This window comes from Ranitomeya variabilis, chromosome 1 (assembly GCF_051348905.1).
Source record: "Ranitomeya variabilis isolate aRanVar5 chromosome 1, aRanVar5.hap1, whole genome shotgun sequence".
NCBI classification, from domain to species: Eukaryota; Metazoa; Chordata; class Amphibia; order Anura; family Dendrobatidae; genus Ranitomeya; species Ranitomeya variabilis.
In genome coordinates, this window is record NC_135232.1 from 796,385,546 (window position 1) to 796,400,153 (window position 14,608).

At 41.0% G+C, this 14,608-nt stretch overlaps 1 protein-coding gene across 2 annotated transcripts in view; it reads right to left on the minus strand.

Moving 5' to 3' along the window:
• ARHGEF18 (Rho/Rac guanine nucleotide exchange factor 18) overlaps window positions 1–14,608 on the minus strand; it is a 138,803-nt gene that overhangs the window by 120,977 nt on the left and 3,218 nt on the right. For both annotated transcript variants that reach the window (XM_077273533.1, XM_077273525.1), the window contains exons 2-3: window positions 13,758–13,872; window positions 6,133–6,190 (exon numbers count right to left, since the gene is read on the minus strand). In XM_077273533.1, coding sequence (XP_077129648.1) covers window positions 6,133–6,190; window positions 13,758–13,872 — 173 coding nt within the window. The remainder of the gene's footprint in view (window positions 1–6,132; window positions 6,191–13,757; window positions 13,873–14,608) is intronic.

A 14,608-nucleotide genomic window follows, 5' to 3' on the forward strand; every position in this document is an offset into this window, starting at 1 on the left:
TTATGTAGTTTGCCATCATTAAAAATGGATCACTAATTGACTTTTAAGGCTGTTTGTTTTCCTACACCTTGGCAGCTGCAGAATGAGTTAACTAAAAATAAGTTAGTAATCTAATTTTGATAAGGACATATCTTTTGATGAGCTTCTATCAACTGATTTATGACCACATCAAAGTTTACCTTAACTTCAGTGTGTAAGTAGCACAGCAAAGTTCAGAAAAGACAGATTAAAGAGTTGCACCCGTCTGAACCAGCTCACTGAAGGACTTTTCGTTAAAGTCTACCTGTCATTTCAGGTAACTTTTCAGAATACGCTGTTATGTAGGTGTACATGAGGAATAACACTATTTCTGTCCATTATATGAGTTGTATCCTGCATTTGTTTAACCAACTTTTCCATTTGTAGACTTTATCATTAATTTTCAGTTGTCTCTGAGCTAGTGGGTGGACATTAGCTGCTATGATGTTTCACATTCACACTATACAAAAACATAGAGGTCCCTGCTCTTTTTTTGTGTGTGTAACACATAGACAGAAGCAGCACAGGTAAGGAAGGCATGATGTTGCAAAGTCCAGCATCAAAATAAGGTAAAACAGTTGCTTGAAACTGCCACGCAATCTCCCTAGTTCTCACTGTACTGAATGCCCGTCACGTCTCATCCTCCTTCCCTCACCATATAGTATAATAGGTTGTGTATCCTGACAACTCACTGGCTGTCCATCTTGCTTTGACCAAAACAGCTTTGAGCAGTTTTTCCAGAATGGTGAGTTCAAAATAGGAAAGATATGGTTCATAAGTGGAGAAAGCACTTTTTTTATGATGACCTATATTACAAAGACTCTTAATCTCTTTTGTTATTAATTTCTGCAAAAATTGGTTGAATGAACACAGACCATTAATCTTATTCCTCGTTCAGTAAGGTGAAGGGAAAAAAAGTGCCTGATAGACCTGACAGTACAAAATTTTAATTAAACCCAAGTTCAATATATATATATACATGTATTTAAGTAAATAAAATAACACCCCAAAAAGTGTCCACATCCTTTGAAGAACAACTAAACTTTTTCAGGTTTTGCAAAGCTATGAATGTATTTAATATACTTCATTACCTTATTATGCTTCTTTCATGAACAGTCTTCTGCAATATTGTTTCAGTGACTTGTTCCTTCTCCTTCAGGATCTCCTTTGAACTGCTGCTCAGCGCAGATCCTTACACTTTGTTTAACCAGTCAACGTATTGCAATTCCCCTGCATGTCTGAGTACAGAGGTTGGCAGCAGAGAGGCTTAGCCAGGGAAAGCCTTGTACGCAGTTTGAACAGATTTTTGCTAAGAAGCAGTTGAAAGGATCTTCTAAAGGAGCATGAATTGGACATTGAAACAGCACTGTAGATTATTGTTTGGTAACGAATGATGCACAATAAGTTAATGAAGAATTAAAAAAAAAATAATAATTTTGCAATGCCTGTGGGATAAGTAAATAAAAAAGTTTAATTACTAATCAAGAACTGTTATGACAAATTATAGTATTTAATAATTACGACAAATCAACAACTGGCATAACTTCCTTATAGTTACCTACAATCGTTGCAATATAAAAACATAAACAACATAACAAATTTTAATCATTCTATTTAATTCAAGGTTATTCGCAAGATGGTAAGTTAATAAGTCTGTAGGACACTCCTGAATCTCCACCACAAATGCTGATAGAAAATACTGACCAATATTGTAGTGCAACTAAGGCCTTAGTTTAAGGGGAATGTTTATTTAGAAAATTTCCTTTTGTTTAAGTCAGGTTGTTGTTTTTTTACATGAACTAAATTAGATATGTTTGGCAATTTTTTTTTAGTTTTGAAATCACGATCTGTATTTAAAAAAAAAAGTAATAATAATCTTGTAATTTTCACATTGGCCACTGGAGTGGTTTTAGATTATCTATTATCCTCAAAGGAAGTATGTTCAGCAGGCTCATTATGAGCCGGAGCAGGATTACAATGACAGGTAACATCTTTATAGCACTATTCACCGTAGATTGTAATATGGGAAACAAGAAAATATTGCCAAATTTTTAAAAAATACATTTACCACAAAACCTAATTTAAACAATAGGTCACTTTCTGATGACACATTCTCTTTGCAGGGAATTTGCCGCACAGTCTATCCACCACTACCCCCTAAATTGATTACATGTGTGTCCAGATTACAGGAACAGAAATCAATGTTAGAACAGATATGCAAATGAGGCTGGAAGCCCTTTGGACCGGACATAGCACTTCCACTGCTTCAGTCTCAGCCTGACTCTGCCCTCATTAGGTGACTGACAGTTAAATTGCTGCATGTCAATCATGTAATGCAAGGCGGAGTTAGCCAGCTGAAGTGCTCCATCCTGTTCCTAGCACTACCAGCCTCATTTGCATATCCCCTCTAAAGTTAGTTTCTCTGCAGCAGAGCAGCTTTTTTAGTTAATTAAGCAATGGATCTACTGGTACTTGTGTTCTTTCAACCGGTACACACATGTTCTCAGAGGGGTTGAATGAGTTGAGAGATTTCCTTTAAAGAGGACCTGTCAAAAGTGGGCAGTTTTTGCTCTTATTTTATTCCCATTGCTTTTTTGAGTATTCAAGATTTTTTTTTTCAATGTGCCATACGGTTTCAGAGGTATGGACCTTTTATTTCCTGCTAACTTTTATGGCCTTTCCCTAGGAAGAATGGCTCACGGGATTCGGTAGCAGCGTGTCTGTAGCTTGCTCTGTATTACTACCCTGTGAACACCGACCTGCTGCTTACACCAAAACATTTAGCTCTAATTAAAAAATCCATATCTCTGGAACCATATGGTGGAAAGAAAAATGGAATACTCAGAGGAACACTGGAAATAAAATATGAGAAAAAATTGCCCACTTGGCCTGATGCAGGTCTTCTTTAAAGGAAAGATACTATTTAACAATGGTTATATGGATGCAATGATTCAGATTCTCATTACATTTCAATTAAAGAAGAAAATATTTTATTAGACCTTTATATATACACTTAGATTTGTAACACATGTATATGGGTATATACACTGCTCAAAAAAATAAGGGGAACACTTAAAGAACAGAATATATCTCCAAGTAAATCAAACTTCTGTGAAATCAAACTGTCCACTTAGGAAGCAACACTGTTTGACAATCAGTTTCACATGCTGTGGTGCAAATGGAATAGACAACAGATGGAAATTATTGGCAATTATCAAGACACACTCAATAAAGGAGTGGTTCTGCAGGTGGGGACCACAGACCACATCTCAGTACCAATGCTTTCTGGCTGATGTTTTGGTCACTTTTGAATGTTGGTTGTGCTTTCACACTCGTGGTAGCATGAGACGGACTCTACAACCCACACAAGTGGCTCAGGTAGTGCAGCTCATCCAGGATGGCATATCAATGTGAGCTGTGGCAAGAAGGTTTCCTGTGTCTGTCAGCGCAGCGTCTGTCCAGGCGCTACCAGGAGACAGGCCAGTACACCAGGAGACATGGAGGGGGCAGTAGGAGGGCAACAACCCAGCAGCAGGACCGCTACCTCAGCCTTTGTGCAATGAGGAACAGGAGGAGCACTGCCAGAGCCCTGCCAAATTACCTCCAGCAAGCCAGAAATGTGCATGTGTCTGCACAAATGGTTAGAAACCGACTCCATGAGGATGGTTTGAGTGCCCGACTGTTGTGAATTGAACTTTTTGGCTCCCTCTTGTGGTTACTAGCGACATGACACTTTGATTTTCTTTCCTCAGCTTGGTACCCACCTGGTTCGTTAGTCCAGGGGTGTTGCTATTTAAACTCCCTGGATTCTCAGTCTGGTGCCTGGCATCGTTGTAATCAGTTCCTTTCTGTTTGCTCCTGTCTGCTGGTCCTGGTTCTTTGCAAAATAAGCTAAGTCCTGCTTCTTTATTTTTTGGTTATTTGCATTGCTCTTATTTTTGTCCAGCTTGTACTAAATGTGATTCCTGATATTGCTGGAAGCTCTAGGGGGCTGATGTTCTCCCCCCGTGCCGTTAGACGGTTCGGGGGTTCTTGAATATTCAGCGTGGAAATTTTGATAGGGTTTTTGCTGACCGTATAAGTCATCTTCCTATATTCTGCTATTAGTCAGTGGGCCTCTCTTTGCTAAAACCTAGTTCATTCTTACGTTTGTCTTTTCTTCTTACCTCACCGTTATTATTTGTTGGGGGCTTGTATCCAACTTTTGGGGTCTTTTCTCTGGAGGCAAGAAAGGTCTATTGTTTCCCTTCTAGGGTTAGTTAGTTCTCCGGCTGGCGCGAGACGTCTAGAACCAACGTAGGTACGTTCCCCGGCTACTGCTATTTGTTGTGCTAGGATCAGTTATACGGTCTGCCTAGTTACCACTGCCCTATGAGCTGGTTTTTTGTGTGTGCAGACTTGGTAATAACCTCTGAGACCCTCTGCCATTGGGGTCATAACACCCGACGTCCACACATGGGGGTTGTGCTCATAGTCCAACACCATGCAGAACACATTGACATTTTCCACAGAACACCAGGATTGGCAAATTCGGGACTGGCACCCTGTGCTATTCACAGATGGAAGCAGGTTCACACTGAGCACGTGTGAGACGTGACAGAGTCTGGAGATGCCGTGGAGAGTGATCTGCTGCCTGCAACATCCTTCAGCATGACCAGTTTGGCAGTGGGTCAGTAATGGTGCTGGGTGGCATTTCTTTGGAGGGCCACACAGCCCTCCATGTGCTTGCCAGAGGTAGCCTGACTGCCATTAGGTACCGAGATGAAATCCTCAGACCCCTTGTGAGACCATATGCTGGTGCAGTTGGCCCTGGGTTCCTCCTAATGCAGGACAATGCCAGACCTCATTTGTCTGGAGTGTGTCAGCAGTTCCTGCAAGATGACGGCATTGAAGCTATGGACTGGCCTGCCCGTTCCCCAGACATGAATCCAATTGAACACATCTGCGACATCATGTCTCGCACCATCCACCAACGTCACATTACACCACAGACTGTCCAGGAGTTGGCAGATGCTTTAGTCCAGGTCTGGGAGGAGATTCCTCAGGAGACCATCCACCGCCTCATCAGGCGCATGCCCAGGCATTGTAGGGAGGTCATACAGGCATGTGGAGGCCACACACACTACTGAGCATCATTTCCTTGTCTTGAGGCATTCCCACTGAAGTTGGATCAGCCTGTAACTTCATTTTCCACTTTGATTTTGAGCATCATTCCAACTCCAGACCTCCGTGGGATATTAGTTGTGATTTACGTTGATAATTTTTAGGTTTTATTGTTCTCAACACATTCCACTCTGTAATGAATAAAGATTTACAACTGGAATATTTCATTCAGTGATATCTAGGATGCAGGATTTTAGCGCTCCCTTTATTTTTTTGAGCAGTGTATATAGGGAACCCATCTGGGAACTGTACATAGTAATACAGTGTGATAGAAACCAAAATCCTACTGCTGGGTCACTTACTGGGCTAAGTTGATAAAACACTTTTATCTGCTGCAGCTCAGTTAGCCTTCTCAATGAAAAACTTCTCAGTATTCATGAGCTCTGGCTATGCATCATTGAGAGAACTAGCAGAACTGCAGCAGGTAAAACGGCGATTTAAATAAAACTACAGCTAGCAGCCCAGTAAGTGACGCTTCGCTGGAGTAATTGTCATTGCCTTTTTTTTTGCTGAATATATCAGCAATAGTGTAGTTGTTGAAACTCACTAATGAATATAGGAAACTTTCCCCCCTATATATAATCATCCCGTCTGCTCCTGCGTGTCTTCAACCTGCTAAGGAAAACTGAATGAATTGGTGAGATCAAACCATTTACTATTGAGCACTGGTTTAAGCAATGGCACTTTATTATTGGTTTAATTTTCTTTGTGTCACTATTTTCAATGTATGGAGTTTTTTTTAACTTACTTTGAATAAAAGTTACATTTTAGATATAGGGAATCTCTCACTGCTGCCTTCCTACCATGCCTGAGAGTATATTCATTAGGGAGTTTGAACAACTACACTATTGCTGATTTATTCAGCATAAAATAGGCAATGACAATTACTCCGGCGAAAAAAAAAATTCTATTACTATGACAGAAAATGAGAAAAGGAAGTTTAACACATACACATGAGTTGGTTCCACGTGGTCCTTCTCAATGACTCCCATTGGAGGTGGCTGGATTACTAGATAAGAAATACTCAGTTAGATTTTTATATGGTGAACTTGTATGAGCAACAGTGAAATGGTAGCACAGTGGAATGTGTGTAGGACAGTCCATTTCTTTTGTGGTTTTGGTGTGCAGCATTTTCAGAATTATAATCATTTGCATACTTTTAGAAATGTAATGATCCTGCTAGATCTAAGTACGAGACTCCACATTGCCATTCAGATGCTGTAATCAATCAAATCCCCACTCACAGTTGGTACCTCCTAGACAAGGGAATCTCGCCAAATTGTGTGCTTACCCTGGTAGAAAGAAAGTAAAACCTGTGAGCTGTATGGGTACATTCACAAGACCATGTGAAAAAACTGACCTCACATACACAGCACTCGGATCAATGTTATCATCCAGTTGGGCTGCTCAGATGATCGAATTTGCAGCACTAGTGTCTTGTGTATATTGGAGACTCGGCTATTCCAATCTAAGACTGTGTGCCCACGTTTAGGGAGTTTTTGCAGCGTCTTACACTACCAGCAACAAAGTGGATGGGATTTATAGAAATCTCCTGCCCACTGGGCTTTTTTTTTTAATTCAGTGTAAACTGACCTGCGGTGCGTGTTTCAAATCCGCAACATGTCAATTTTTCTTGCGGGTACACTGAGTTTTAAGTGCAGATTTTTCTCATAAACTTGCATTACATGTAGAAAATACACAGGTAAAAAACGCACATGCCTTTTTAGTGTGTTTCCTCTGCAGAAACGCATAAAAATGCATATAAACCGTAAATAAGGCAATCAATAAAGCTCTGAAATAGCAAAATACCAGGAAGTAGGGGCGTGGCTGGTGCGCAATGTCAGAAAATGTGATCCATGTTGCTCTCCAGGATTTGTATCCTGTACTGACATGCTTCATGCAGTTCAGCCGAACTAATCAGCACACCCACGCACCGTAACTACCCACCGGTGATAGCGGTGGTACGTTCCGGTTCTTATTAATACATGGAGGGGTGAAAATGAGAGGAGCGAGAAAGGGAGCCTAGCAGGAGATCCAAGATGATGCTGCGGCGCCCGCACCCTAAGTGAAAGCAGGATGGGCAGTCAAACATCAAAAAGAAGCCAAGGCTAGACTGGATCCAGGTCTACCTCTGTGGATGAGGGAAGTAGCCCCAGAGGAGAGCCAACGCAGACAGGCTCAGCCAGCAAAATGGCCCGCACAATCAGCCCTCAAGGTATGATGACCACCTTAGATATTGTCAATGAGGATTCTGACATAAGCAAGGCTGAAGGAGCAGGGATCTTCACAAAGAGAAAATGGACAGCAGCCTGACCCTATCACTAAAGAGCCCACTCTCACTGATGTGATGTCAGCAATAGGGCTATGTAATAAATCCCTAAAAAATTGTATTTCAAGTTGGTTGTGTGAGGCATGACCTTAGAAATCAGGCTGAAAGAACCACTGAATTAGAGGAGAGCGTAAGTGAAACTGATTATATGCTCTGGCCTATGAAGAAGGACGTACAACAGCATGGAAGAGCCTCAGAAATTATCCGAGCAAAACCGGACGATTTGGTAAACCAGTTAGATCGGAATAATATATACATCTTGTGGGGGCACCTAAGAAAACAGAAGGAAATATACCTACTGACTTCTTTAAGGAATGGATACTAAAAGCATTTGGGAAGGACAACTTGACCCCATTATTTGTTATCGAATGTGCCCATTGTGTTCCTACTAGGCCACTTCCCTCAGGTAGCCCTCCATGTACAGTGCTCATGAAGGTCCTACACTACAGAGTCAGGGATATAATACTCCATATGGCATGAAATATTTCTGCTGTATCAGTGGATGGACACAAGATCTCCTTATTTCCTGACTATTCGGTCAAAATCCTGAAAAAAAGAGCCCAATTCCTGGCAAGAAATGTAGACTTCAACAAATAAATGTGCTTTACTCAGTGCTGTACTCTTCAAGGCTTAGGGTGGTAGCAATGAACTCTACTCATTCTTTCAAACGCCAAAGGATGCCCTTGCATGGCTGGATCAGAATGACAGACACCTTCTAGATACTCGGGCAAGACAGACAGCACCTACTTGACATGTGACTGATGAGTGCATAATGTAGACCTCTTTTGGTTTACTTAACTGTGTTAGTCATGATTGCAAAGCTGATAGAATGCTCAGTTCATACGTGTGATATACTGTATAAGCTGTTCATATATGTTATATGCTGCATTGTGGACCCTTTTTTTTTTCTGGTGCTGATTGGCCTGAGTGGTGACATAGAAGAGTCCACTATTGTTACAATACATGTTTCTCAGAGACACAGGGCTATGTTGGGGTTAACTTGCTCTGTTTTACCTCCCAGATTAGGGCCCCTTGGGTATTTAGTGCATAGGCAGTGGTAATAGGTTTTGACTCCTCCTACTGAGGGGATTGTTGCAGAGATCCCACTGTCATCTCTGATATGGGTTGGTTGGGGGAGTTTTATTTTTGGGTGGGAAAATGTTGGGTTGGGATCTGTTGCAAAGTAATGTTATATTCACAGCTGTTTAGCTGGGAATGTATAAAGTTGAAGAGATGTCTATTTGATATGGAGTGTGCGTCCAAAAGGGGGCCACTGGAGGAGGGATTCTGCTTTTCTAGCACATAGGGGCTCTGTATATGGAGTTTGCAAACTCTAGGAAAATCTGTGCTCCAGGAGGCAAAAAGTGCTTCGTTCCTCCCTAGTCTCGCCATGTAGCTAAGCAGTACTGCACAGCCATATATAAGGTATTTCTCATTCAGCAGAAATTGTGGTGTCAATTTTACCCATTTCCCAGTATGAAAATTTTAAATCTGGGGCAAACACACAATCTTTGTGGTAAAAATGTATTTATTCTTCACTGCCATTGGTATAAAATTCTGTGACACACGTGGTGGCAATATGATCACTGCACCCCTAGATGAATTCATTGAGAGGTATAGTTTTGTAAAATTGGGTCACTTATGGGTGGTTCTGCTGGTCTGGCACCTCATAGGCTCTACCAATGTGACATGGCACTTTCAAACCAGTCCAGCAACATCTGAACTCCAATATTCTGAGATTTCTACTGTGCCTCAAAAGTAGTTTTGATCACATATGGGTTATTGGTGTACTCAGGAGAAGTTGCGTAACAAATTGTACTGCTCATTTTCATATATTGTCCCATTTTAAAATTGAAATTAAAAATTGGGGTCCATTTTCTCCTGTTACCCTTGTGAAAATGTAAAATTTGAGGCTAAAAATATTTTTGTGTGAAAAATTTGATTTTTTTTATTTTGTGGCTCAACGTTATAAACTTCTATGAAGCATCTGGGGGTTCAAGGTGTTCACCACACATCTAGCTAAGGGGTATAGTTTCCAAAATGTTGTCACATGTTGCTGGTTTCCACTTTTTAGGCACATCAGGGGCTCTCCAAATGCAACATGGCGTCTGATAATCATTCCAGCAAATTTTGCATTCAAAGGGTCAAATGGGACTAGTTCCCTTCCAAGCACTGCCATGCGCCCAAACAGTAGTTTTCCTCTACATATTGGGTTTCGGCGTACTCAGAAGAAATTGCACAACAAATTATATGGTGCAATTTCTTTTGTTAGCCCCTCTGAAAATGCTAAATTTGGGGCTAAAAACATTTTTGTCTGAAAAGTGTGATATTTATTTTTTATTTTTATGGCTCAACGTTATAAACTTCTGTGAAGCACTTGGGGTTTCAAAGTTCTTAATACACATCTACGTAAGTTCTCAGAGGGGTCTAGTTTCCAAAATGGTGTCACTTGTGGTGGGTTTCCACTGTTTAGGCACATCAGAGGCTTTCCAAACACGACATGACATCCGCTAATTATGCCAGCAAATTTTACATTCAAAAGTTAAATGGCGCTCCTTTCCTTCCGAGCCCTGCTGTGCACCCAAACACATATGGGGCATTGGTGCGCTCAGGAGAAATTGCACTCCAAATTGTAAGGTCCATTTTCTCCTGTTACCCTTGTGAAAGTAAAAAAAAAAGGGTCTAAAGAAAAATTTTTGTGAAAAAAAAGTTAAATGATTCTTTTTTCCTTACACATTCCATTAATTCCTGTGAGGCACCTGAAGGGTTATTAAACTTCTTAAGTTTCACTTTTGGGTATTTTCTAACATGTAGGCCCATCAAAGTCACTTCAAATATGAGGTGGTCCCTAAAAAAATAGTTGTAAATTTTGTTGTAAAAATTTGAAATCGTTGGTCAACTTTTAACCCTTATAACTTCCTAACAAATAATGTTTGTTTCAAAAATTGTGCTGATGTAAAGTAGACATGTGGGAAATGTTGTTTTTTAACTAGTTTGTGTGACATTACTCCCTGATTTAAGGGCATAAAAATTAATGGTTTGAAAATGTTCAAAATTCTTTGCTAAATTTTCACAAATAGACTTAAGTCATGTAAAACAAAAATGTTACCACTGTCAAGAAGTACAATATGTCACAAAAAAAAACAGTGTCAATCAGTGGGATCCATTGAAACGTTCCAGAGTTATGACCACATAAAGTGACCCTGGTCAGAATTGAAAAAATTGGCCTGATCAGGAAGGTGAAAACAGGCTTCGGGGTGAAGGGTTAAATAATAACCACAAATAATGTCATCAGTTGTTTCACTGGCTGCGTACAGTTCAAGGGTTTATACTTTGTATTGGGGTGTTATAGTATTCAGTGTGTTCTGGTAGATCTGTCTCCTGGTTTTACATTTTCATGATCATTAGAAATGCCATGTATGTATAAAAACTGGCACTGAACATGTGATTTATTATCGCTGCTGTCTTGTACAGTATACAATTTCTCAGTTTGCTAAGCTCGGGATTTAGTTTTGTTTCACCTATGTTTTGTAAGATCCAGATGTCACTGCTTAGTATCAGCAAATGTCAGAGGGTGATCACCTTCATAACAAATAAGATCTGACATTGCATATAATTTGACATCTTTAGAAGACTGAAACATAGGATGTTTTTTTAGTAGATGAATCAGACATTACTTAAATGGCATTAACAAAAAATGTCCGTCGTATCAATTTCTGTATTATGCAGAAACTCCCTAAGCTATGGACAATATCGGGGGATTTACTGACTCAAATATGACAACATTCCTTCCTCTTTGTGCCCAAAAATACTGTTTTAGACACTTCATGCACCTCAGTAGACAATTTTGAAAAATAAGAGAAATAGAAATGGCATGCGTCTTAGTGGAGATCAAAAATGCCCCACCATTTTGTTGCAAAATTTTGCTTTATACAAAGCAAACAAGAAGTGGCGTTAAGAAAATAATAGTGTCTAACATGTTTAGCAATTTTTTTGTTTTACTTTAATATTTTTAATATTTTCTCGCTGATTATTAACATTGCAGTCCCACTAAGGCAGGGGTGGGGAGCCCCAGGGCCATTTACGGCCCTCGATGACCTTTTATCAGGCCCCCGAGCAGATTCTCAGGGAACGCATTCTTGGGCAGGGAGCTGTATTTGATTGCCACCAGCTCATTAATTTCTTCCTGCTCTGTTAGCACACACATGCAGTGTTCACTACTGAACACTGAAGGGCATGCAATGAAAGATTACATCCTGAAACCAGTGCCAGAGTCAGGATGCACTTTGTGGGTGGAATTTGTACGGCCCCCAAAGGATGGTATAAATATCCAAATGGCCCTTGGCAGAAAAAAGATTCCCCACCCCTGCCCTAGGGGCTTAACCACTGATGTACACTGCACTACTTTAGCCTGTCAGAATAATGCTCACAGACATTCTACGAGTCCCTTTTTCTAAGATGTCCACAGCCCTATGAGGGCCAACATTAAGCCCCATGCTGCCATGACAGTGTATTATCACCCCCAACGATCAGGTCATCAGTGGTCAATTAGGCTGAGAAAGGCAGCTCCCTCCCTCTGTCTGACCATATAGATGCCACTGTTACTGCTGTAATAATGGTATTTAAGTGGTTAAACTGCGGGAATCAATGTTCTCACCAACTAGCAGGAGCAAGGCTGGGTATGTTGGGGTCCTGCAGCTATGGGTATACAGACAGTAACTGCCTGCTCGGCATAACATACATATCCTTCATGAAACACTAGCAGGGCCGGACTGGCCATCTGAAACTTCTGGCAAATGCCAAAAGGGCCTCTCTGGTCGTAGGCCACCTTGCCTGCTACGTTGTTAACAGAATCGATGTTCTCAAGACACCCATACTGTTAAGAGTTGTGCTGGAGGTATCATTAGAAACATTGGTCTTGTAGTAAATCTTGCTTTCCTCCACGTAGAGTAATATTAGTAATATATCCCATCTGGTGCTTGGGGACGGGGACAACATGGGCCTGTGTGATTTCAAATGCCAGGGCTGAATTTCAGCCCCAGTCCGTACCTGAACAATAGTAATGGAGCTATTCATCATGTGTGACTGGCACCCTATACAAGCATTATCAATGTGCATTTATAATTACCTCAGCACCTCTATACTATTGTGGTGACCTCAGCTTCGCAATATCACTGTGGTGAAAATAATAAATTATTCCCCTGCATTTGAAAAAAACAAAAACTCGAGTGCGGCTGTTTCTTACTTATTCATTTATAATACTAGGCAACCCCCCATCTGTAGGTATATGAGCGATTGTGTTATCGGTATTTTGCACCTGTGCTGCCTCCAACTTTTACTACGGGGGCTTCTGGATCCTGTAGCGCATTAGTGTTTTAGTAAGTATGGCTGCTTTTTTCTGTGATGTTTTTACATCCATCATGTAGTGTTAAAATGAACTTTATGCTGCCCAAACTATGGACAGAGATTGTCTACATGATTTGCAGCCAGGTATAGCCATAGTCAGAGACGTGATGGCTTGTCTCAGCGCCACTGCAGGCATTTAAAGGGACTCTGTCACCTGAATTTGGAGGGAACAATTTTCAGTCATATGGGCGGGGTTTTGGGGTGTTTGATTCACCCTTTCCTTCCGCTGGCTGCATGCTGGCTGCAATATTGGATTGAAGTTCATTCTCTGTCCTCCGTAGTACATGCCTGCACAAGGCAATCTTGCCTTACGCAAGCGTGTACTATGGAGGACAGAGAATGAACTTCAATCCAATATTGCAGCCAGAATGCAGCCAACGGGTAAGGAAAGGGTGAATCAAACACCCCAAAACCCCGCCCATATGACTGAAAATTGTTCCCTCCAAATTCAGGTGACAGAGTCCCTTTAACAAGTCTCTCTCATGTGTGTACTTATCCAGAGACCTGTCAATCACCTGGCACTGCGTCGGGAGGAGCTGGCCAGAGGTGGCACAGGACTAGTCCCATCTCCGGCTATCTTCCCTGGCTGGACCTTCTGACCATATTTTCTGTGAAATGCCAGTGTTTTTCAGAGTAAAATACGCCTTTCTGCAATCGTATAGCCAGGCTCTGATTTATGCTGCATGTGGTTCGGACTGCATGAGTGTGACTGTCATTTTCACGAATAAGTGAAACTTTAGTAGCAGCATGCAAGCTTAGAAAGTCTTAGTTAATAGTGAGATTTTGTGCTGGGAATCTCACTAAATGCAAACCTCTTCCATAACGCTTCTGCCTCCCTCACCTTCAATGACAGGGCATGAGGATTCCAGGCTGCGTGAGATTCTTGGGGTTGAAATCTTGTCAAGTGTGGACGGCATAGATTTTGAACGCAATCTCTTACTAGAGCTGTCTTCATCCTTCCAAAGTTAGAAATTGGACATTATAAGTGACGAGAAATTTATTTTCTGAGCTGTCATAAATATATAATGCAAAGCCTGAACATAGAGACCCTCATCAGGGTTATTTCAAGTCAGATGACTACTAGTGAAGTCCTTAAAGGGAATTTGTCACCGTGTTTTTGCTGAACAATCTGAGAGCAGCAAAATGTAGGGGCAGAGACCCTGATTCAAACAATGTGTCACTTACTGGGCCGCTTGCTGTAATTTTAATAATTTTCTGCTTTGCATGCTGCAGACCTATCAGTTCCCTGAAAGCTGAGTTCTGTATAACCCCACCCACATCACTGATGGACGGCTTTCTGTGTACACTATGCATAGGCAGAAGACTACCAATCATTGGTGTTTGGCCGAGTTATAGAGTTAATAAATATGGAGGAATACATAGCAGCGTTTTTACTAGTCCTCTAGTGATAATCTCCTGTCGATAAAACAATGATTTTATCAAAACTATAGCCCAGTAAGTGATACATTGCTGGAATCAGGGTCCTATCTCTGCATTGTCATCCTCTCAGATTCCCTTTAAACCCAAACTACCACTAATTTACAGAGAACAGAGCACGTGGTTACATTTTTTCTGTTATTGTTAAACTATTTAAAGGTTTATTCCCAACTTGTGCAATTCTGGCATACAGTTGTGCTCAAAAGTTTACATACTCTCGATTCTGCCCTCCTTCAAACTGCACTTCCAAACTCT